Source organism: Thalia democratica, chromosome 9, assembly GCF_965202585.1.
Source record: "Thalia democratica chromosome 9, ktThaDemo2.hap1.1, whole genome shotgun sequence".
Lineage (NCBI taxonomy): Eukaryota > Metazoa > Chordata > Thaliacea > Salpida > Salpidae > Thalia > Thalia democratica.
In genome coordinates this window covers 10,628,353-10,651,574 of record NC_139173.1, presented here as the reverse complement: position 1 = coordinate 10,651,574, position 23,222 = coordinate 10,628,353, and the positions used below count along the sequence as shown (strand labels likewise).

Genomic DNA, 23,222 nt, shown 5'->3' with positions numbered 1-23,222 from the left:
ACTTTTACTTAATATTTAGAGCTCTTTTTTATTTTTAGCAACCCTGATTCTAAGTTCTAATTTTGTCGGCAATCTTTTATGATGAAAGGAAGTCTTTTATGATAAGAATTACTATAAAAAATGTACGGGCCACATTGAAAATGAGAAACTCTTTCACAACGTAAGTATTTTTGAAAATATTCACTAATGAAAAGATTACGTTTTTGAAATAGAAACTTCAACTTTACTTCAAGATACATAACTATTAAACTTAAACTACATTTACTTACTTAGTTGTAGAAGATAACTTAAATTAAAGCAGAACTTTATGAATTGAGAATTTTGTTATATTAAGCAGATTATTGCATGTTTTATAGAATGATAATTTACAATTACATCATACTTTAAATAGTATTTTTTATGTTAAACTTTATAAAAAAAAAAATTATATATATAAAACTTCCGCAGAGTTCAACAGAGCTTGGCGTGCACCGAAACCGCAGGAAAACATAAATTTTTTGCATTACGATTTGGTGGTTGATGAAACGACACGCGAGTGTTCATAAACTTGGTGACAAAACACAGTCGTTTTATGCAACCACGCATTGAAATCACTATCTACATCGACAATGAAATGGAAAATACCGAAGAAAGCTGCCAAGTACCAAGATATTTTTTGGTTCCACATGTTGACAAATGTGCATTTACAAATCCTCTTTCTAAAGGAGAAACATTTAAAAAAGGGTAAATTCATAGTATAGTCGTAGCACTATGTGACTATGAGATACTTTAATTTTGTAAGTCTTGTTCGAAGTACATAGAAGATGGCGGAAACGAGTTTTTTCTTCGCCTTGCTGCTTCAAAAAAGTTTTCAATTAAGAAGTCTCTGCAAGAAAAAGGCAATATAACTGAAAGATATCAAGTCGAAAAAGCGCTACGTAGTCAATTAAGCATTAGGAATTCAAATATATGTGGATCAGTTTAATGTTTAATAAAAAGTACTACCGGGTACTAATTAGACTAAATAAAAATAAAAAATGGTTAGGAATTATTAAAAAAACACTGTCTCAGACTTTTACAAAATACTAACATTGAAATTTTTTTTTGTTTTTTTCAACTATTTTTTATTTTTATTTAGTCAAATTTTCAAAAACTGTCCAGTTTTCAAAATCAAAAGAGGCAGACTACCTTCATTCCATCATTTTAATTTCTAGATACTAATTAGTTTAGATCTAACATTTTTAATTGCATATTTTAATTAATAACAAAATTAAGTGGTAAATCAATAAAATGTTAACACAACTTAACAAACAAAAAAATAATAGAATACTGCAATAAATAATTAATAAGTTTTAAAAACTGGTAGATAAAAATATAAACAAAAGTTTGCTTAAAGTTTGCTTATAGTAAAAAAAAAAGTAATAAAATGGATAATATAAAAATGTTACGTTCTTTAAATGTTATAAGTTTTTATAGCAGTCAAAAAAGTTATGTATTTTAAAACAGCCATTTTTTTTTGGTTTTAAACACTTTCACTATTATATAGTAGTGAAAATTTAATAAACTTCATGATCTCAAATGTAAAAATTATATGGGTCTTGCACATACTTATTGAATTAAAAACATAAATGACAACCATAACGATTTATAGTTTTTAATAAGGTTATAAAAGATTAAATTTTAGAGTATTGACTAAAGCACTAGATAAGTTTAAAAAATTAAATAAACAACAGTACTAAAAAATATTAAAAAAAATGTTCAGCTAAATATATCTTAAACAATCTACTTTTTATGTAAGCTTTTTTATAGAAAATGTTGAAACAAAGTTAGACCTTAAACTTGGTTATTTTGAACACTAGCATCTATTTTTTAGAGATACGAAAGTATGTTAAGAAAAAATAATAACCTGCCAAAAAGTTTTATTTATGTTAGAACTTTTGTTCGATTATTTATAAAAAAAATCATTAAGTTTCTCTTTACCGCTTAAATTTTTAGTTAAAATGTTTTATTTGGATTTGCATGTATTAAGCTGAAGTTACTATAATTGCCAAGTTACAAAAGTTATTAATTCTCTATAAAAGACATTCCAACTCGTATTTTCATCGTACTGATAATTATGTATCAGTACAATGAAAATACGAGTTGGAATGTCTTTTATAGAGAATTAATAATTTAATACTGCAAAACTATTTAAAAATAAAAGACTTAATCTAAACTTAAGTTAAAACTTATATCAACATTTTATTTTACTTCTTAATAAATAATCTTTTACATAATAGTCACTGTATGAATCCTTTCTACTTCTGATGCTAATAGAATTTATTGTACATCATGTCATTAAATCTAAAGCTGTTGTTTAATTGTTTAAATGAAGATGCAACAGCATTTTTAACAACTCAATAATGTACTCAATTTGTACTTTAATACTAACTATGTGCAATACTACATTCAGTGAGTTTAATAAATAACGTAGTTGCACAAGAAAGTCAAACTAAAATCAATTTTAATAAAACTAAAAACGCAAAAATTCAACATAGTGTTTATAGTCTTTTACAATTTATGTATAAAATAATTGGGTAAATATTATGATAAACAAAAAAACTTAAGCGAAAACAAATAAATGATAAACTTATTCCTAGTGAAAACTGATGACATCATAACAAACCAACATTAGCTGGTTCATAACTGTCATCGCTACCTTACAGGTTTGTTAACTTAAGTAGCGCATTTTACAAGCTTTAAACACCTCTATTAAAAAATTGAGAACATTTTATACCTCATAGTGTCGATAAATAATGTTAAAAAAAACATCACTACTTATAGTATTTCTAGCCTAGCATTTATTTTAGTATTGTTTTTTTACTTAAACTCTATAAACAGATATCACTCTACAAACTAATAAAGATAACAAACTTTGATTCACGATTTCAAACTGTTGATCCATCTAAAAAAAATTTATTTAAGAACTATTTGAACTAGCGTACATCACTACAAAGGGGTTTACAGGCAAAACATAAACGCATGTCATAAAAACTACAATTTATATAATTTAATTAAGTTACTTCACATAATTTAGATAATTTAAGATAAAAACTTACATCACTATTATAAGAAACACCATAACAATAGTTACATACCAGTAAGTAGCATGTAACAAGAAACAGCAAGAATTTTATTTTGGCCACAACTCCAATAACTGTAAAATATAAAAGTTTAAACTACTGTATTTGATGTACTAAATAAGTAATGTTTCAAAAATGATGTACTATAAAGTTTGAAAAATAACAATGACTTTAATATTATAGTTAATAATAATAGTGTGTGACTTGATAATCGAAATGTTTTTTTTGTGCACCACGTCTTAGGATAAAATATTCTGAGCGCTTTATTTTGTCGTTCCATAAACAGTATATTAGCAATAGTTAATAAGAAATTTTTGGTAAGTAATAAAAAATAATAACTAAATACATGTGGTGTCTATTACAAAATAAATTGTTTTATAAAAACATGTAAACATATGTTAGTACATAAAGGTATTGTAAATTTTCAATGTGAAAGATGTGAGAAAAAGTTTTTTTTTTCTCACAAGTTTTCTGTAATTTAAAACAAAATATGTTGAATCACAACAAATTTAAAGGTAAATAATGTGATATTTGCATAAAAAAAAATTCACAGAAAGGAAGTTTAATATTTCAGAGTTCAGTTGGGATAAAAACCACATGGCTGTGCAGAAGGGTGGGTGTCAGAATGACACAGCGACATAATGACACGGTGCGTCACTTTGGCACGGTGCGTCACTTCGACACAGAGGGTCACTTAGGCACGGCGACAAAATGACACAGTGCGTCACTTTGGCACAGCGACACAATGACACGGTGCGTCACTCTGGCACGGTGCGTCACTTTGGCACGGCGACAAAATGACACGATGCGTCACTTTGGCACAGCGACAAAATGACACGGTGCGTCACTTTAGCACGGAGGGTCACTTTGGCACGGCGACAAAATGACACGGTGCGTCACTTTGGCACAGAGGGTCACTTTGGCACAGCGACAAAACGACACGGTGCGTCACTTTGGCACGGAGAGTCACTTTGGCACGGAGAGTCACTTTGGCACAGCGACAAAATGACACGGTGCGTCACTTTGGCACAGCGACAAAATGACACGATGCGTCACTTTAGCACAGCGACAAAATGACACGGTGCGTCACTATAGCATTGATTAACAAACTTATAAGCAAAACTAAACTTCTTCAGTAATATAAATTTTAAATGTAAAATTTTTATAGTAATTAGTTAAACCAACGATTTATTATATTTTTTCCAAATTATAGTAGCTTGATGCATTTGAAACTATATATGATACATTGCTTTAAAATTTAAGTCATAGTATAAAAACAAAAATATTCTTAAGTTTTATTTTTTACGTTTCACGACATTTCATATTTATGTAATGAACAAATTTAGTATCCTTATTTAAACGTTTTATTAATTATTATCAGGAATTGTTATAAAAAATAACTAAGACTTAATTTAATACAGAGTTATCGTAGTAAGAATAAGTCATGCGTGTTTTAACTCTAGTTTTTTAAAATACAGATGCTTTTGTAGTAACTAGCCATTTATAATAAATATGTATATATATTTATATTCAACAAAAGTTTATAAGTTAGGATGTTTACTTATAACTCTGTATTGAAAATGTATAATAAACTTGTGTAAAAGAAATAATTAAAATAAACGGTCCTGGAGCCTAAATTTATGAAAAAGTTAAAAATAGTATTATGAACAGTTGAGAAAAAATTAAGAGTCTGATGCAACTATTCATGCGCATTTATATATTTATCACTTTAAAAAAAATTAATCACTAGAGGTTATACATACAACATTGCTGCTGCAGCCTTCTAATTAAAGCTGCAGCCATTCTATTAAAGTTAAAACTAAAAGTCTTTTTTATTTTTACAAAACTTTTTAGTCTAAAATATAAAAAATTAAACTTAGAGTATGACAGATATTATAGTATTTTATTGCATATAAGGAACTTAATAGCATTTATATTTAATACAAAATCAGTAAATAAATTTCATAATAATACAGTAAAAGCAGATTTTAATTTGCTTGTAAAACATTTCTGCTACTTTATATTCTTGAGTTTTATTAAAAAGTTTTTAAAAACTCGGTTTTGTCTTAACTCTGTTATGAAAGTAATATTTAATTATCTATTTTTAATCTTGCGATAAAAAAAAGGAGTTTTTTGTAAAAATAAATACATTTTCTAGGAATTCTAAAATTTTTTTTATTAATTTTAAAACAATATTGTTTATTAATTAGGAGTTAATTTCTTTTTGATGAAAAAGTATTAAAAAAAAAAAAATTACTTTTGATATAAAATAGACAACATTTTGAAAGTATGGGGCAATTGGGAGTAATTGGTGAAAGCGATGTTCTATTTACCTAATTATCATGGGCAACCCGTGGTCTCCAGTATCTGTATTGATACATTGGAGACCACGAGTTGCCTGAGCTTTAGGAATATTCTAATAGGAATCAGACGCCTAATACATTAAAAAACGAAGCGAGAAAATAATTTAGATAATTACTAATCAATATTTTAACGAGTTTAAAATCTTGATAATGTCAATTGCGATAATGTTTTATTTTGCGAAGTTTTACGATTATAATAGTAAGAAAAATTGTATTTTGTTAAAGCAAGTCTACAATTGTAATACAAGTGTGTATTAGTGGTTTATTGAGTTTTATTTAAAGAGATGCTTGATGTAGGGAATGTCTTGCTAAAAAAACTAATTTTTTGCAGTTATTTGTACCTATACTTTTATTTATGCATTTTTAGTGCTTAGGTGCACAATTTTATTTAGAAAAAGCGTTATGTTTCTACTTCTAAGTGCACGATATATGTTGCAACTAACATAAGTCGCATAGAGGCGCAAAATTTCGATTTTTTAAGTCAAGTGCACAATGATTTTTTGAAGATGTTGCTACTAACGTAGGTCGTTAGGGAACGCAGTATTTTAGTTCAAAATTGCAACCTATTAAGTCGCCAAAAGAGCGCAAGTACTAATTTTTTTAAGCATAAAAACGTAAAATAAGAACCGCATTAGAATTTAGAATTACAGCAGCAGAAACGTTGTTTTCGATAACGTCTGAGTTTTAGTTTATAAAACAAATTTTCCTCTGTATTTACATCTACTAGTTTATTGTTTTGATGTGCTGAATGATTGATCTAAAATGTAGATTGTATTTTTTAAATCAGAATGTTGCTGAAGTTTAAAAATATCTTTATATGAGTTTTTATCTTTCTAGTCGTAAATTGGCAAGTCATTTTCTAATTTTTATTACTCGTTTCAAATTCTAGTACTAAACTTTGTTTAAGTTTTTCCATTTATAAGAAATCAAAAATAAATTTCCTTTAATTTTGGCAGTCGTATTTTCTTAAAAAAGTTGCTGCTTTCGCATCTTTGTACACATTGTTTGATACAAATAATTATTTGTCGTTTATTAAGCACACCTAACACCTTGCTACTGCTTAAAAGTGAGTATATTGTTTATAAGTACGACGATGGACAATAGAAGGTATAAACATTACGTGTTTCACTTTATTTTATGAAGTCACAATCTAAAATTCCTGCGGTCTTTGTTTTTAAAGTTAATCAATGTGATTGTTGCTGATTCTACAAAACCGGTTAAAAGACAGGAAACCGAAAAGTTTTCTAGAAAAATAAGATTGTTGTCCATACCAATGAAGATTGAAGTTTCCCAACAAATCGTTCCTTCCCTTATTAGCCACCGTGTCATTTTGTTGCTGTGCTAAAGTGACCCTCCGTGTCATTTTGTCGCTGCGCAAAAGTGACCTTCCGTGCCAAAGTGATGCACCGTGTCGTTTTTTCGCTGTGTCAAAGTGACTCTCCGTGCCAAAGTGACACACCGTGTCGTTTTGTTGCTGTGCCAAAGTGACGCACCGTGTCATTTTATCGCTGTGCCAAAGTGACGCATCGTGTCGTTTTGTCGCTGTGCCAAAGTGACGCACCGTGTCATTTTGTCGCCGTGCCAAAGTGACGCACCGTGTCATTTTGTCGCCGTGCCAAAGTGACCCTCCGTGCCAAAGTGACGCACCGTGTCATTTTGTCGCTGTGCCAAAGTGATGCACCGTTTCATTTTGTCGCCGTGCCAAAGTGACCCTCCGTGCCAAGGTGACGCACCGTGTCATTTTGTCGCTGTGCCAAAGTGACGCACCGTGTCTGTTTGACGACCGTGTCATTTTGTCGCTGTGTCATTCTGACCCGCTCCCGTGCAGAATGTGGGAAATTTTTACTGATATTTCTGGTCGAAATTGTCATATACAAACACGCTAAAGAAACTAAGTAAAAAACAACAATCAAAACTGGAGTGTAAAATAAGAAGAAGCATTGTAAATGACTATCTATAAAATATATCTTAAAATATATTACTGAAATGATTTTAAATACCGGAACCGTTCTGTTCCAACTCGCGTACAATTCCCACCCGATCAATTCCCACCCAAATCATTTCCCACCCGCTCAATTCCCACCCGAATCAATTTTTATCCGAACCAATTTCCACCCGAAATTCCCAGCAGAATTAATTCCCCCCCCGAATCAATTGCCACACAAATCAGTTCGAACTCGAATCAACTCCAAATCAAATCACTTTCAACCTTTTTATATGTTATTCGTTTAATCAAATCAATAATTTACGCAATAATTCTAACTCGTTAATAATTTAATAAGTAAAGTTTATTAGAAAGATAAATTTTGATTTTAAGTCAAGTTCAATATACGGTAATCTATCAACTAGGTACGCACTTCCTAGGTACGAATTGCCAGTATGGTACGCACTTTTTAGCCTAAAAACGCTTTGATCAACATGATTACTTTTAAAAAGAACGTAGTAATACAAAAGTATTATATTTCAAAAGAGATTATACTGTAAAAAATTAAATAAATTAAAACCTTATGAACCAGAAAATAAGTTATGAACTAAGAAGTTTTAGATAAAATTAAGTATTTTAAACAAACATATTACAGTTTATTTAACGAAAATAACGAACAGTGCAATTTAAATTTACATTTGTCATAATTAAAACATTGGAATAAAAATATTTATAAAGTTATACAAGTTTTAGATAAACATAAAAGTTGTTAGTGTAATTGACATTTAAGTATCAAATGATTAAAACAAAAAGGTTTAATAAAACTTGGATAAAAAACATAATAAACCGTACAGTTTACATTTACTTACCACATGATTGCAACATAAATGTAAAAAAAAAGAAAAAAATACTAAATATTAAGTAAGCAGAAGAAAAGTTTTATAACCCTAAACTAGCTTTTTTGAATAAACGCAGGTTAATAAAAGCATGGTCGAAGTTTTGATAAATTTTTGTTTTTTTATAAATTAGTAAATAATTATATGTGTACTTAGTAAATTTCTAACGTTTATGAAATATAAGATAGATAAAGAAATTTTATAGGTTTAATATAAATATAAATACATATAACAAATAAATACTTAAGACTTCTAATAGATTTTCAGCAAATATTTTTTGTTTTTATTATGAAGGTTTTTATTTCGTGGGATTTTGTTTAAGTAATTACATTTAAGCTCTAGTAGTTTTTAACATGTTTGTATTAGACTAAACATAGGTAATTAGAAACCAAAATTTCCTAGGTACGCACTGCCGGTTCGGTACGCAATTTTGCGCAGTGTAAAATTTATTTTAAGTATCTTCCATTTCACATAAATGATGTAACATATTGTTTTGAAAAAATAATCTTCATAGATATAAAAATATTAAGCTTTTTCTTTGGTAAATATAAAATACATGAAGTTTAGTTGTTAAAGCTAAGACTTAAAAAAATGTTTCTCTGAATAACAAGTATACTTTTAGCTTGATCTGTATTAAACTTTAGTAACAAGGGTAACTTTTTACTAGTAAAATACCAAACTATAATAATTTAATTAAATTTGTTGTAATTCACATTCTTATTAATTGTTTTTTTCCTTTTATCAATTTTTTATCTAGGAAACGACCAAGGCAAATGATAGTGTAATTTACATAATTTTATTTTGGGGCCAAATCGTAAAAGATATTAACATTATTTATAAAATAACTGTTTAAGAGTTTAAATAACATGCAAACTAAGGGAAATCAAAAAAAAAATATTTAAAAAAAATAATTATTTTTGGTTATAATGCAATTTGAATGAAAAAAAGAAAAAAAAAACCCTTTATTTTTGGAGGGACCCCATGAAATAATTCAAACCCTAAACCAAATTTTTTTTTTCTTAAATAAAGACAAAGGTGCGTTCTCTAAGATTAAAAAAAAATTTTTTAGATAGCTTCTAAGATAAGGAAAATAATTGACATTAAAGTTTTATGTTTTTTGAAAAATTTATAAATTTGTCTATAAAATTAACTTTATGCTCGTTTTAACTATCGCTAGTCATACTTACAAGTTAAGTATTTATGTAACAAAATATACTAGAAGATATAAGTTTATGATTATTTTGCCTAAGATTTTTTTTTATATTATTACAAGTTCCTTTCGCTTTTACGCAAACTCATCACTTGCATAAAATAAGTTTAGTAATATTGAAAATTATAATTGACAAAAAAGTCATGTAAAACAAAAATCTAATTCTTTACCAATTAAACCAGCTATAATTATTGAAATGTATTAGTAGTTATAATCCATTAAACAAACACAGTATTTCTGAATAACAAGGTATCAAAGAAAAGTAACAGAAAGTAAGTAATTATAAAGCTTAAAACTCTTTTTGTTTAATATTAAGCTAGTCGTGAACATAACTAACTTTATACCATTGTAACAAACAGCTAAAAAATATAAGTTGTGCGTTATTCTGTTTTTATTCATTTTTATTTATTTTCTTACGTAAATATTTAGATCAATTTACTAAAACAAAATCAATAAATAATGAACTTCTCCACACAACCAACAACAACAGCATTTGAGACAACATTGGATGCTGTTTTTTTTTTGTCGTCAAGTGAAGTTCAATGTTTATTGTTGATGGCGCGAACAACTCAACTTTGTTGATAATGGCAGAAATAAACATTGGCTAAAACAAATTTAAAAGGCCTTCATCGGATTTTCTTACAGTGTAAGTTTCGACCACAGTATTTTAAGTCATATTTTAAAACTTTTGATCTATAGCCGAATACAAAACTCAAATTACGTTTAAAACAGATTCTACATGCGTTTATTAATATTTTTGATGTTTTTTAATTTAACATCAGACAATTGTTACAAACTAGTTTGAAAGCTTCACAACAAAACTCCATATAGAATATCTTCTTTAGTGGTAAAGTCTCTGAATACAAACAATGAAGGTATTAAATCTATAATGTCTACTTGTATACTTAAGCCGTTCACATATTTCTATACAGCCTTTTTTTCTGTATATAAATAAATATAGAATACTATAATCTAAGACTAATTACAAAATTATCTGATTATAAAAAATATAAGCTAAATAAAAAAATTTTTTAATTAAACTTTTTATTTTAATATATTGCATACTTAAAGCTTTTTGAATCGTATGTTCGATGCTTTTTAAAAAGTTTATCTTTTATAACTTTGTATAGTTATGATATAATATATTTAAAACTTTAACATTTAGCAAAAATTTTTACACTTAGTTTAACTTTCGACAAAGAACCGAAGACACGGTTCACAAAGCTTTAAGTATAGAGATTTATTAAAAAAAAATATTATATAAAATTGCAAATGATATTAGAACTATAAGCTCTTTTAGGTAAATTAAGGTTGTTTACTATTGTCAAAAACCGTGCAATGATTAAAACAATTAAACATTTACGTTTCTGAGAAAAAACTTATTTGACTTATTTTGTTGAATAAAATTACTTCATTCAAATTCATACGCTATGCTAGACTACTATTATGAAAAAAAATATATTGAAACAGCAATTTCTAAAGTTTATGTTATACAAAAAGTCTAAGTTTTTTAAACGCTTTCAAAACTTTATGAGGTTGTTTGATATAGTAATTCGTTAATTAAACATTATTTTTTTTAGTTAAAACATCAACAAAGTTTAGCTCAAAATGTACATGTTAAATTTGTTTGTTTATGTCACGTGTTTAAGCTTAAAAAAGATTTCCTTTTAAACTAAACCTTTGAGTTGTTTTATATTCAAAACTGTACAAACCAAACAGGACTTTTTATTGTAACAAAAATGAATGACTAATCAACAAATAGCAAATATTTATCAAACTGTAACAAAGCAGTTAGACTAAATAAGGAAACGTTATAATTTAAATAGGTCCGCTTACATAACTTAGGTTGTAAACTGGAGTAATTTATCTTTAAACGTTTCCGTCTTTATTTCAAGTATCGTTTTCAATAATAGTTTTGCTATACTTTGGATTTTTGTCAGTAAGTTATTAACGCCGGATCTAACAATGTTGATTACATTTGATTCTACTAAAAGCTATATGTCTATATGTTTTACTTTTTATTTTGTATAAAGCTTAATCATCGAGTTTTATGTAAATTGGTTGACAAATAAAAATTGTTTTAGAGAAAAACTAGTCCAAGCTACAACTTTATTTTTTTATAATTAAGATTAAGTTAAACCTTTAAAAACGTATTTCAGGATTGTTTCTACTTGTTTAATGACTTTAATTTACGGTTAAAACATTTAATACTGTTAGTAGGTCATTATTACAATGCACGTAATAGTTTTAAAAAAAGTCATTATGTTTTGGTTCAGAGGTTGTCAAACTGACTGCGGCCAAGTCTGCCAAAAGTTTCTGAATATGCATGTTTCAGGCCAAAAAGTTTTGCTCAACTTTTTATACTAAAAGTATCAGACTTTTTTCATTTAATATGCTCGCAAAATATTTTTTAGAAAACTTACCCCCACTATCAAAGGCTGTTGACCCCTGGTTAACATGATTAAAATTAAGTAGAGATAGTTTTATCAACAAACAAAACAACTTAAAAATGTTTTTTTTTCTTTTAATATTGTTAATTTGTTTTTATTTTTATGTAACTTGTTTAATATTTATTAAGTACTACAATTTCAATATAAATTCATTTAGAGGAAAATAACAATATAGTTAAAGTCTTTGATTAGTTGTATTTCTTAAAGAAAAAGAAAAATTTTAAAAATTATATTTTTATAAATTTTAGCATACTTTACAAAGCTTTTTAACTATACCAATGGTAAAAGCAATTACTTGTATAAGCAAAAGTTCAAGACATATAATAATGTATATTATGTATTATTTTCATTACCAAAAAGTTATAGATTAAGTATTTTATGTTGTATAGTATCCTAGAACTATTTAAATATTCTGCAGGTTTTATATTTTTAAACATATATTAGAAACAAACTCGAAATTAAAATTTTCATGTCCTACTATTTTTTTCTTTTTTCAATAGTTTTCACTTTGTTGATCAAAAGTTATTTAACAACACAAAAAGATGATGACTTTAAGTACTGTTTATTTGAGTACTACCCAAATCCAAGTACCTAAAAATTTTTATGTATTCTAATTTAAGTATAATATTATCGATAAATAATTGCTAGAACAATCTATATTTTTATATTCTTGTAACAACACTAAGATAAGTTTTTAATTTTCGTCTTTGTTTATATTATATTTTATAAAAATAAGTTTTATTATACCATAAAAACAAACATTTAAAAGAACACAAAGTGATAACTTAAATTGCACCAAGTCTCGCCATATTTTTACAGAATATGAAAATTTCATTCCAACAAGAAGCTGCACTGAAAACGAGACACAATGCAGGAACACTTACGGAAGCTAATCGTGGGCATCAATAATTAAAAATTGATGTTAAATCAAAAAAATAAATACTGTTTTACACCAGAAATATGAAGCAATAAAAAACTTTCAGTTTAGAAAACTTCCGCTTAAGAACATTATTCCGTACAATTTGAATTTCTATACTTGTTATAAAAATAGATTTAATCGGACACAAATCAATACCATAAAAGATTTTATTCTAAAAAATAGTTCAGATACTAAAAATTTAAGTTCGCTTAAAACCTTGTCTGGATTTTATGTAAGTAGCTACAAAACCTTTTTACAAGAAACTGGCCAAAGCTGCTTGCCGGCCGTAATTATTTTTAAATGTACTTAGTAATCAAAGAACAAAAGTAATTTAGATTAAAAGTATAATAAAATAAGCATTAGTATCAATTTAGAGTTCCATAACTTTCATTAAAGAAAACTATGTTGTACAGTACTAAATAAATTTATTGTTTTAATGTATAAAAATTCTAAAAATTAATTGATTTTCAATTGTTCTAACTCGTACAAAAGTAGATTTAGTTGGACATAAACCAGTTACCATTATAAAGAAACTAAAGATACTAAAAACTAAAATGTGTTTTATATAAAGTCTTGATTTAATTTTACTAGCCATAAAAGCTTTTTACAAGTAAGAGGCCAATTTTCTGCCGCCCGCGAGCCGTAGTTATTTAAAAGTGTAAAATCAACAAAGAAAACCTACATTAATATGAATCAGGAAGAAAAAATAAAAATAACATTTTTTTAAAACTTCAGTTTAAAGAATTATGCTGTACATAACTAAATTTATTCTTTGGTTGTTTTTATGAAAAATAAAAACTAAAATTCAAATTTGAGTTTCTTTCGTATTAAAATTTTTAAGTCGTTAAAGACTAAATCTTATGTGAGATCTTTTCGTATTAAAATTTTTAACTTGTACAACAATAAATTAATTCAAATTTGATAATTAATCAAGAATTGATTCAGGTGGGAAGTGATCGGGTGGAAATTGGTCAGGTTGGAATTGATCGGGTGGGAATTGATTAGGTGGGAATTGATTCAGGTGGGAATGGAGCGAGTGGAAAATGATTTGGGTTTGGAAATGATTTGGTTGGAATTGATTCGGGTGGGAAATAATTCGGTTTGGAATTGATTTGAGTGGGATTTGATTTGGGTGGGAACCGTGTGGGTCGGAATTGTGCGCGGGTGGTAACTGTTAGTATATCCTATAATACAGTCCATTTATATATGAAATTAAAATTAAAGTTCAGTTAAGAAACCTTATTAGTTACTGTTTTTAATAATCATTTAAAACATTCAGAACTTGCATAACTTTATTGGGTTATTAACGTATTATGTTTGGTTAAAATCATTAAGAATATTGAAAACTTTACATCAATTAATTTTACTTCTACCTATTCAATGTTGTAATGAAACTTAATTTTTATTTCTTTAATTACTAAAATATATAATGTTTATTGAACGACAAAAAACCTTCAAAAAGTTTGGTCCAAGGACCTGGTGCACGAAAAAAACCTTTCAGTTATCAAGTCATGCACTAGAATAGTTTAATCTCATGTCCAGGACTACTATAATATATACTTGTTTTTTAATTTAAAATGTGATCAGTAATATATAGATACATTGTTTAAGTTTATAGAATGATAAAAAAATTATTGTCCTGGGATCTGGTGAAAGAATAACCTTTGGTTATTGAGTTATACACCATGGATACCTATTAACGTCCTGTCTTGGACAAGTAGTAGTTTATTTTAACAAAATACGAATAATGTTAAAAGTTTTACATTTATATAGGTCTCTAAAACGAAACTGACATGTTGTTACCCTTGTATCTCATTTAACTGTAAAAAACTTGTTTTAACAACTGTTATAAACTTAGTTTTGTAGTTAAGAAGTTGTTTTTTTTTACAAAAATTTAAAAAAGGTTCAAAAACATACTTAATAAATTTAATAAAAAAATAACTAAGTAATCTAATTCGTAAAAATAACACAGTATAACAATCTAACTCGATAAGTTTTACTGTAAAGTGTAAATACTTCTTTTGGAATAAACTAATCGATGATTCTTTTACATGACTAAGTTGTTTTAAATTTCTTCTAAGTTTACTTTGGTAAAAATTTATCATTTTAAAGATAAATATTATTTTAAACTGTGATGTTGCATTTTTTACTTTTTTTTGTATTTATATTGTTAGCCAATAATTTCAGTTTTATATAAAAAACTTAAAAATCTTTTTTTTTTTGTTTTTACAAGATAGTGTAAATTACTGAAACAACAGCGTAGGTTTTCATTATGATAAGTGCCTAATCAAAACAAATATTAAACAGAAAATGACGTTTGATGTTTAAAAGATATAATAGCTTTTATACTTTGTAATAAATCGTTAAAATAATTCAAAATAATTTTAAATACTTTTTTTTATTGTTTTACTTAATTAAAGTTTGTATTTTTAATTATTAAGTATGTAAATAGTTCAATTTTAGTCTTTTTATCAAACATATAAAAGCATAGTTTAGAGTTAAAAGAATCATAAATAATAGTCTTGCTAATTTATTTTACAACTAATTTCTAGCAATGTCTTTTTATCAAAAAATCTTAATGTTTTAAAGTTGTCTAACAGGGAGTTACCCATTTCAAAACACAATTTTATAGGTTTGAACAAGCTTTTGTAAAAACTAAAAAGTAGCTAAATAATTTCAGTTACAGTTTAACTTAATTAGATAGCTCAACTGAAAAGCTAATGTAAGTTAAGAGATTTTTGTTTTCATAGTCTCTTTTTATGATCTCAATTGTTAGTTCGTCTATCTTAAATTTCTTTTAATTTTAGTTGTATGATTTAATTTTTGTTTCGAATACTTTATGTTTATATTAGAAATAATGTTTATTTTATTTAGATCTAAACTGTATATCTGTAGCAGCTGAATATAGTTTAACTTTTGTAGGCAGGTTTTAGACAAACTTATAAAAAGTTTAGGCATAAGTTACGTAGCAAACAGTTTTTCAAAATTTTCTGTAATTTTTTATATTTAAAACTAACCTTAGTTTTTTTAACATCTTTTTTAATTTGAAATTAGTTGTTGAAAATTAACATATTCCTTATAAAGGTTTATACTAAAAAAGGACATTTTATTAAAATTCTGTCTACTTATATAGTCTTTGAGCAGTTTTTGAAATTTTTCTGTTTTTTCTTTGTAAAACTATCTGAGATTTGTATAGAGTTTTTTTATTCAGATTTTTAAAAAATGATTTTTAAGAAAAATTATATTAATTAATAAAATTAACTTTTATTTTTTTTTTTTGAACATAAAATTATTCATAACATGACAAGTAGCATTTTCAAAAGTAATGTTGTAAATTTGACAAAAAATTGTTGGAGGATATAGATTTTACTTATTTTTCAAAATCTGGAGAAAATTTGCTATAAAAATGTTTCTTTTTTGTACCTTTGTGTCCAAAACTTTTAAAAATTTTGACTTATTTTAAATTTGGTTTGAATTTGTATGGCTTTTTATATTTATATAAAAAATATTTATTTAAAAAGTTTTATTGTTTGATTACAGAAAACAATTATGTTTGACAAATTAGCTATGAAAAACTTCTTTTTTGTATATTTTTGTGTTAAAAACGTTTTATAAATTTAAGTTTTAAAAATATATTTTTAATGAGTTTCAATATATGTTATTTTTTCATTTATACAAAAACTGATTATTTTATAACTATTTGTTGTTTGGTTACAGAAGACAGTTATGTTAGTAAGTAATCAGAGATGTAGTCATTTGGACCACTACAAGTCATCAAACCAAATAGAATCCATTGTGATGATCCAGCAGTGGATGGTCTACTGCAGCTCTTCTCCAGCTTATCAGGTAAAAATTTGCTGATAAGTTGCTTTGTTTTGTTTGTCTAGAAGTTTAAATGATTTCATAAAACTTATTAGAGTATATTTTAATTAGAGTTTAAAACTTAAAAACAAAATTTATACAGTTTAATTTATTGTTATAAACTGCAATAATTAATTAGGATGTGCTTTAGAGTAACATATGTGAAAAAAAAACTTCATATTTGTCTGTTTGGTAGTGTTAATAAATTTGTTTTATTTAAAAAAATTTAGTTTTTGAATTTCCCATCAAAAACACATCAGTTATAAGTCAATGTAACAATTTATTAGAAACTTGTTAAACTTATTACGTTTTGTATAAACTAGTAGAACTTATATATGTAAATCTTTATCTTTTTTTAGTAATCCAAATGGATATTATTTTTTATTTATTTGTCTGTTATCAACACTAAAAATTAATGATAGAGAAAATAAATATGAGATTTAAAAAAATTAACAATTTGTATGTTTAAAACATTTGTTCTTGTTATGCATTTCAATGATTACCTGAAAAAATTAATGAATAACATTTATAAGATGTAACGTTAAAAGGCGTTAAATCCTAGAGATCCTGATAAGCTAAGCTTATCGGAATAAATATCACAGATGTTCTTGTGCTATCTATTAGCTATCTATTCTTAGAGCTTTTTGAGACTCCGTAGATCTGTTCTTAAATTTATTTGAGAACAGTGAAACGCCGTTAGTTGAAATAAAGTTTTAGCACAAGAACATCTGTGAATAAGATTTATTAATGAAATGAAATTGCTGAGACATTTATATTAATAGAGTAGATTACAGAACAAAATTGTATTTTAAACATTTAAGGGTTTAGCTAAATTTAAGACTATTGAAGTTAGTAGTCCTCTTTATTTATATGGACAAATATTTTTTTTATACCTTTATATACTGGAAAAGGTAAATAAACACCAAAATATGTGACTGTATGCTTTAAAAGAGTTTTTGTTTTAACTGCAGGATATCTTAAAGCTAATGAAATAAGGGTTCTTAATTATCACCATTACTATAAATCTATAGTTTGTCCTACTAAAAATATCTAAATTTTCTTAAGATCTATTTCTTGAGCTTTAGGTTTTCAAAAATGAAAATCAAATTTTTTTTTGTAATTATAGAAAATATGCAGATATTTTCACTTACTTATAAAGACTTAAATGTGTAGAGTTTAACTACATCATTACAAGTGCACCCTGAGTAAGGGTTATTCAATCATTCTTTAAGAACAGACTTATATATTCCCAAAATTTATCTGGTAATTATAAAAGTAATTTTAGGTTTTTAAGTTAGTAGACATAAAAGTTGTATTTGTATATATAGTACAATTTGTTCTATACTATCCAGTATTATTATTGTTAAGCCATTAATTCTGAAAAACACTACTATATAAAAACACTAAATAAAGTTTAAAAATTATAACAAATACGTAACTTAATTTTTGAACTCCAACTTTAAATAACATATACAACATTTTATTATCAAATTTAAATATTATTATATATGGTACTATAAAAATTACTTATATCAGGACTGCACAAAAACCTGGAATACTAGAATAACCTGGAAATATCATTAATTTGACAATTTAAGTGTAAAAACTTGTAATTTTAAACAAAAATCACTAAAAAACCTGGAAAACCTGGAATTTCAAATAATTTTTACATGTAAAATGATGACATTTGTTTAGATACGAAAAATATATATAACTTTTTTTAATACAGTTTTCACTTTTATAATTTATAAAGCACATTTAAAATAGGTTTACAGTATATTTTCATTATTTTCATACTATTTAAGAATGTTTTTCACCTTAAACTAAAAAGATATTAAATAAAAAATTATTATGAACTTATTGTTTAACAACCGTTTATGTGTAAGAAAACATCAATTTGATAGCTAAGTTGTAAACAATTTAAAGTAAACACTGTCTTCCAGAGGTTTTGGTTGCGAGAAGGGTCTTGTAGGTTGTATTTTATCCAATGCACACATTACCTTGCATACATAGAGAAACAATTTCTCAAGCTATGAGACAAATAACTTTAATTCTCAACTCCAATTTATACAACACCTGTATGCAAATTCTAGTAGATATCTTTTATACGCTCAGAAAGTTAACAAAAGAGTCTTGTTATCCATCAAAAATTATTTTTCTCTAAGTTTTGGTTTCTGTTTACAGCTAAAAATGATTAAAAAATATTGCAGCGATGGTTACATAATTTTTTTTTCATAATTAAATGTTTACAAAAAATCTTAAATAAATTAAATGAAGAGGTTTCATCCAGCCTAAAAGGACACAATTACTTATCTATTAAAATGCTACAGTGCATTGTTTGATAACGCTTCTCAATATTTTAACTATAAGTAATGAATGCTGGAAAAGCACAAATCAGAGCTTGTTAACAGAGAAAGTTGATATAAAACCTAAATATTTAAAAATTTGTTATTTATCTGCTTTTTAGGGATATATCTTTTAGCTTAATTCTTAATTTATGTGTTAAATACTTTAATAAACTTTTAGTTTGACTTATTTTTAAAATTAAGTGATTATTTTTTTCTCAAATTCTACTTTTTAGGCCATCTTAGGGTATAAAAAATTTATAACCTATAAAAAGTAGTTGTTTTAAAATTGCCTTAAAGATTTCTTTATTGTGTTTATTTATTTTCTGCTAAAAATATTTTCAAGAAAAAAGTACCTCTTTTTACAAAAATTTATTTGGAAAGTTTATATTTTTTTACGATAATACGTTAAATATTAAAATTTTTTTTTTCTAAACTAAAAATACTTATTAAAAAAAATCATTATTAGTATTTGCTTATAAAATAAAGTATTAGTTTTTATTTGAAAATATATGGTTTTATCTTTATAAAAGGTTTTAGAGTTCTAAGATTTTACGTTATATATTATCAATTACAGATTTATGTAAATATAGTAAAAATTTTTTATAAATTTTATTTAGAAAATTTATTAATGAAAGAGGAATATTATTTGAAAATTTCAATAAAAAAGTTACATGTTGTTCTATTCTAGCAAAATCAATTGTAAAGTTGTAACCTTTAAAATATAGTGAAGTACTAAATAAATAAACAAAAATGTATTGCAAGCCATGAAAATTCTGTAAATAAGTTCAATAACATAACATAATTCAAAAAAGTGAACAAATTCGTTTGAAGTTTTCTATGACAACTATTTAATATCTTTGTTAAGTAGTAAGTTTGATTTTTGTGTGAAAACCAGACTATTTTACTAATTGCGAGGTTACCAAAATACCTGGAATCCTGGAAAAACCTGGAATTTGAGAAATTTTGAAAAAAACCTTGAATTTTGAACTAAAATAACTAAAAAATCTGAAACTTTCAACAGTTTTTACATTTAAAGTAAAAATATTTCGAATAATTACAAAAAGTCTATAAAAATTGTATCATTAAACTTTTTGTTTTATTAAAAAATATTTAAAGTAGTTTTATACTATGTTTTCAATGTTATTACACTATTGAAGACAGTATTTTTAACTTAAGTTTAACTTTATAGTAAAAATGAACCAAAAAAATTGCATTTAAAAAACTGTTTTTAAAAAGAAATTCAGAAAACCTGGAAAATTTTTTATAAAAAACCTTTGGCAACCGTGCAATTGTTTACTATTTCTAGCGTATGATTCTAACTTGCTTAAAAGTTGACAATGTACCTAACGAAATAAAATCAGTAGGAGTCAAATATGCATGAAGGGACACTTTTGCACAAATTCACTTTTGGACGAAGGGTTATTTTTGCACAAAGACACTTTTGCACAAGTTGATTTTTTTTTAAATTTTTTATTAATATTAATTTTTAATTAATTTTAATTTTTCAATGATTTAAATTTTCTATTTTTACTATTCTTGTTACCCCTAACCCTTACCTTTGGTCGGTAACTTTAGTTTCTTTTTTTTTAATTATTAATATTTTTAATTGTTTATTTTTATTAGTAACTTTTATTAACTATCAATTGTTATTTATATTTTATTTTTACTCTCACCGTTACTCCTAACCCTTGGTCAATATATATTTTTCTTTTTTTTTTAAATAATTATTTTTTCTTGTTTTTTAAATAATAATTTAATTTTATTATTTTTTATTATTTTTACTATGACTGGTTGATAGTTTTTTCATTTTTTTCCTGTTTTTATTTATAATGTTTTTATTTTCTTATTATTTTTAAATCTTATGTAAAAATGAACCTTCGTGCAAAAGTGTATTTGTGCATATTTTCCGTTCCCAAATAGATATGTATTTCTAACATCAAAATTATTTTATTAAAAAAAGTAAATGTCCTATACCTCAAAACTAAAAATAAGCTCTTGTTCTTTAATTTATTTTTTTATTTATCTTGCTAAATATAATTTATTAGATTTCAAACGATAAATACAGTTAAGTCACTAGTGTACAGTTTAGAAGTTTTTAAACTAAGTTTGTTCTGTAAAGGTGATTTCGTAGCTTTATTTAAAGATATTTATATTGATGAAATATTTTTCCAACCTATATTTTTTTTGTTTAAGTTTGTACAGTTTAATTTCCTTTATAGAAATCTGTTATATAGTTTTTTTAACTTCCTAAGATATGCAAGTTTTATTATTTACATAGGTTTTTTTTGAAAGATAAGTATAAGCAAAAAGTACATTTTACTTGTTCAATTTTAATTAAAAAAGTTACTGAATTATTATATTTATATTTATACTAATTTTTACTAAGTATTTTTTTACTACCACAGCTAGTTTAAATAAGTTACTAAAAAGTAAAATAATTGATACCTAAATCAAAATTTGTGATTTGTAAAAAGTTTTATTTTTAAAGTTTTCAATTTAATTTCTATAGAAAATAAAAGGGGCTGTGTTATTACCTAAAAGTTTGTCAACAACTGATAAAATGATTATATAGTTTAATATAAATTTGTATTGTTTTTTATTGTCGTTTAAAAATGAAAAAAAAAATTGTACAAAAAATTTGACTACTAATTTAGTTTAAAAGATTTTGACCGTCCTCAGCAATGCCAAATGTTCCCCTGCCATTAAATTTGAAACTATTATTTTTTAATAGCTGAAATGGTATGATAATCATGTATGATATAATTTTTATTTTAATCAAAGGATTTCTATTACTACTATAAATATATGTAGGGTTACCAGAAAACTTGGAATCCTGTAAAAGTACTAAATCACTTAATAACCTGGAATCCTAAACATTTTTTCAAGTAAACTGATAAAATTTTAATTAGGTACAAAAGTTTTATCATATACCAAACATTTTAGTTTAATTTCGAATTTTTTAAAATTATAAAACACATTTAGAGTAGCACTGCAGTATCTTTACAATATTTTTGTACAATTTAAGAGTGTTTTACCTTTAAGTTATTTTTATACTAAAAATGGACAAAAAATAGTGTATTTTTAAAAATCTTGAAGAAGTTTGAAAACTTGGAAAAATATTGAAAAAACCTTTAGCAACCATCTTTTTAATTCTGATGATAAATTTGTTTAAAACAATAACCAAATATACTGTTGTAGGAGGTTTTTGTAACATCTAAGGTACCATTTGCAACAGGGTTAGGTCAAATATGCACAAAACATTTGCACAAAGGGTCATTTTTGCACAAGTGTTTTGTTAAAAAATTATCAACTAAGGGTAATGTTTAGGGTTAACAGTGATAGTAAAAAAATAAAAAAATAAAAAATAAGTAAAACACATAAAAAATGTTAATAAAAAAAAAAAAAAAACAAATGGTAAAGGTTAGGGGTGATAGTGATTTGAAGACAAAAAAATTAAGAAGAAGAAGAAAAAAGTTTTAATGTATAAGTAAGGGATAACAGTGATAGTTAGAAAAATAGAAGAAAAAATAACTATCAAGGTTAAGGTAGGGGTATCAGTGAAAGGAAAAAAAAAAAGAAAAAACTAATGAATAAATAAAGATAATAAAAAAAAAAATTCAACCTGTGCAAAAGTGTCTTTGTGCAAAAAGGTTGCCCTGAAAAAGTGTTATTGTGTAAAAGTGTCCCTTTGTGCATTTCTACCCATTTGCAACATAAAGTATATAAGCAATAATTGCTAGTTTTCTTTTTATTTAATGTTTTTCATAAAAGTTTTGAAATAAAATACTATATTTTCTTATAATATGATAAAACAAATTTAGAATTGCTTAGTTATTGAGTAAATCTAGACAGTTATTGAAAACATAATTTTAAGGTGATATGAGATATACAAATAACATATAAAAAAATAAAAATTATACTTTGTATGTAATAAACAAAAAAATTAAGGCCATTTAAATCAACTTTTTAGATTATATCATATTATTTTCATAAAAACTAAGTTTTAAGCTGTTTTTACTGTTTTTGAAAATTTAAATTGACTTTTGAGATTTAGGTCGATAAAACATAGAGGATTTAATAAACTTCTTAAAAATTAAAAGGCCTAAACTAAAAAGGTGAAAAAAAATATTTAAGTAAAAATCTATCTCCT

General features: G+C 25.4%; 1 protein-coding gene across 1 annotated transcript in view; it reads left to right on the top strand.

Moving 5' to 3' along the window:
• The first annotated feature begins 613 nt into the window (after positions 1-613).
• Positions 614-23,222, top strand: part of LOC145844802 (ubiquitin carboxyl-terminal hydrolase 22-like) — a 50,161-nt gene continuing 27,552 nt past the window's right edge. Inside the window, exons 1-3 of the mRNA XM_082952223.1 lie at positions 614-723; positions 13,809-13,962; positions 16,581-16,709. Coding sequence (XP_082808349.1) covers positions 614-723; positions 13,809-13,962; positions 16,581-16,709 — 393 coding nt within the window. The remainder of the gene's footprint in view (positions 724-13,808; positions 13,963-16,580; positions 16,710-23,222) is intronic.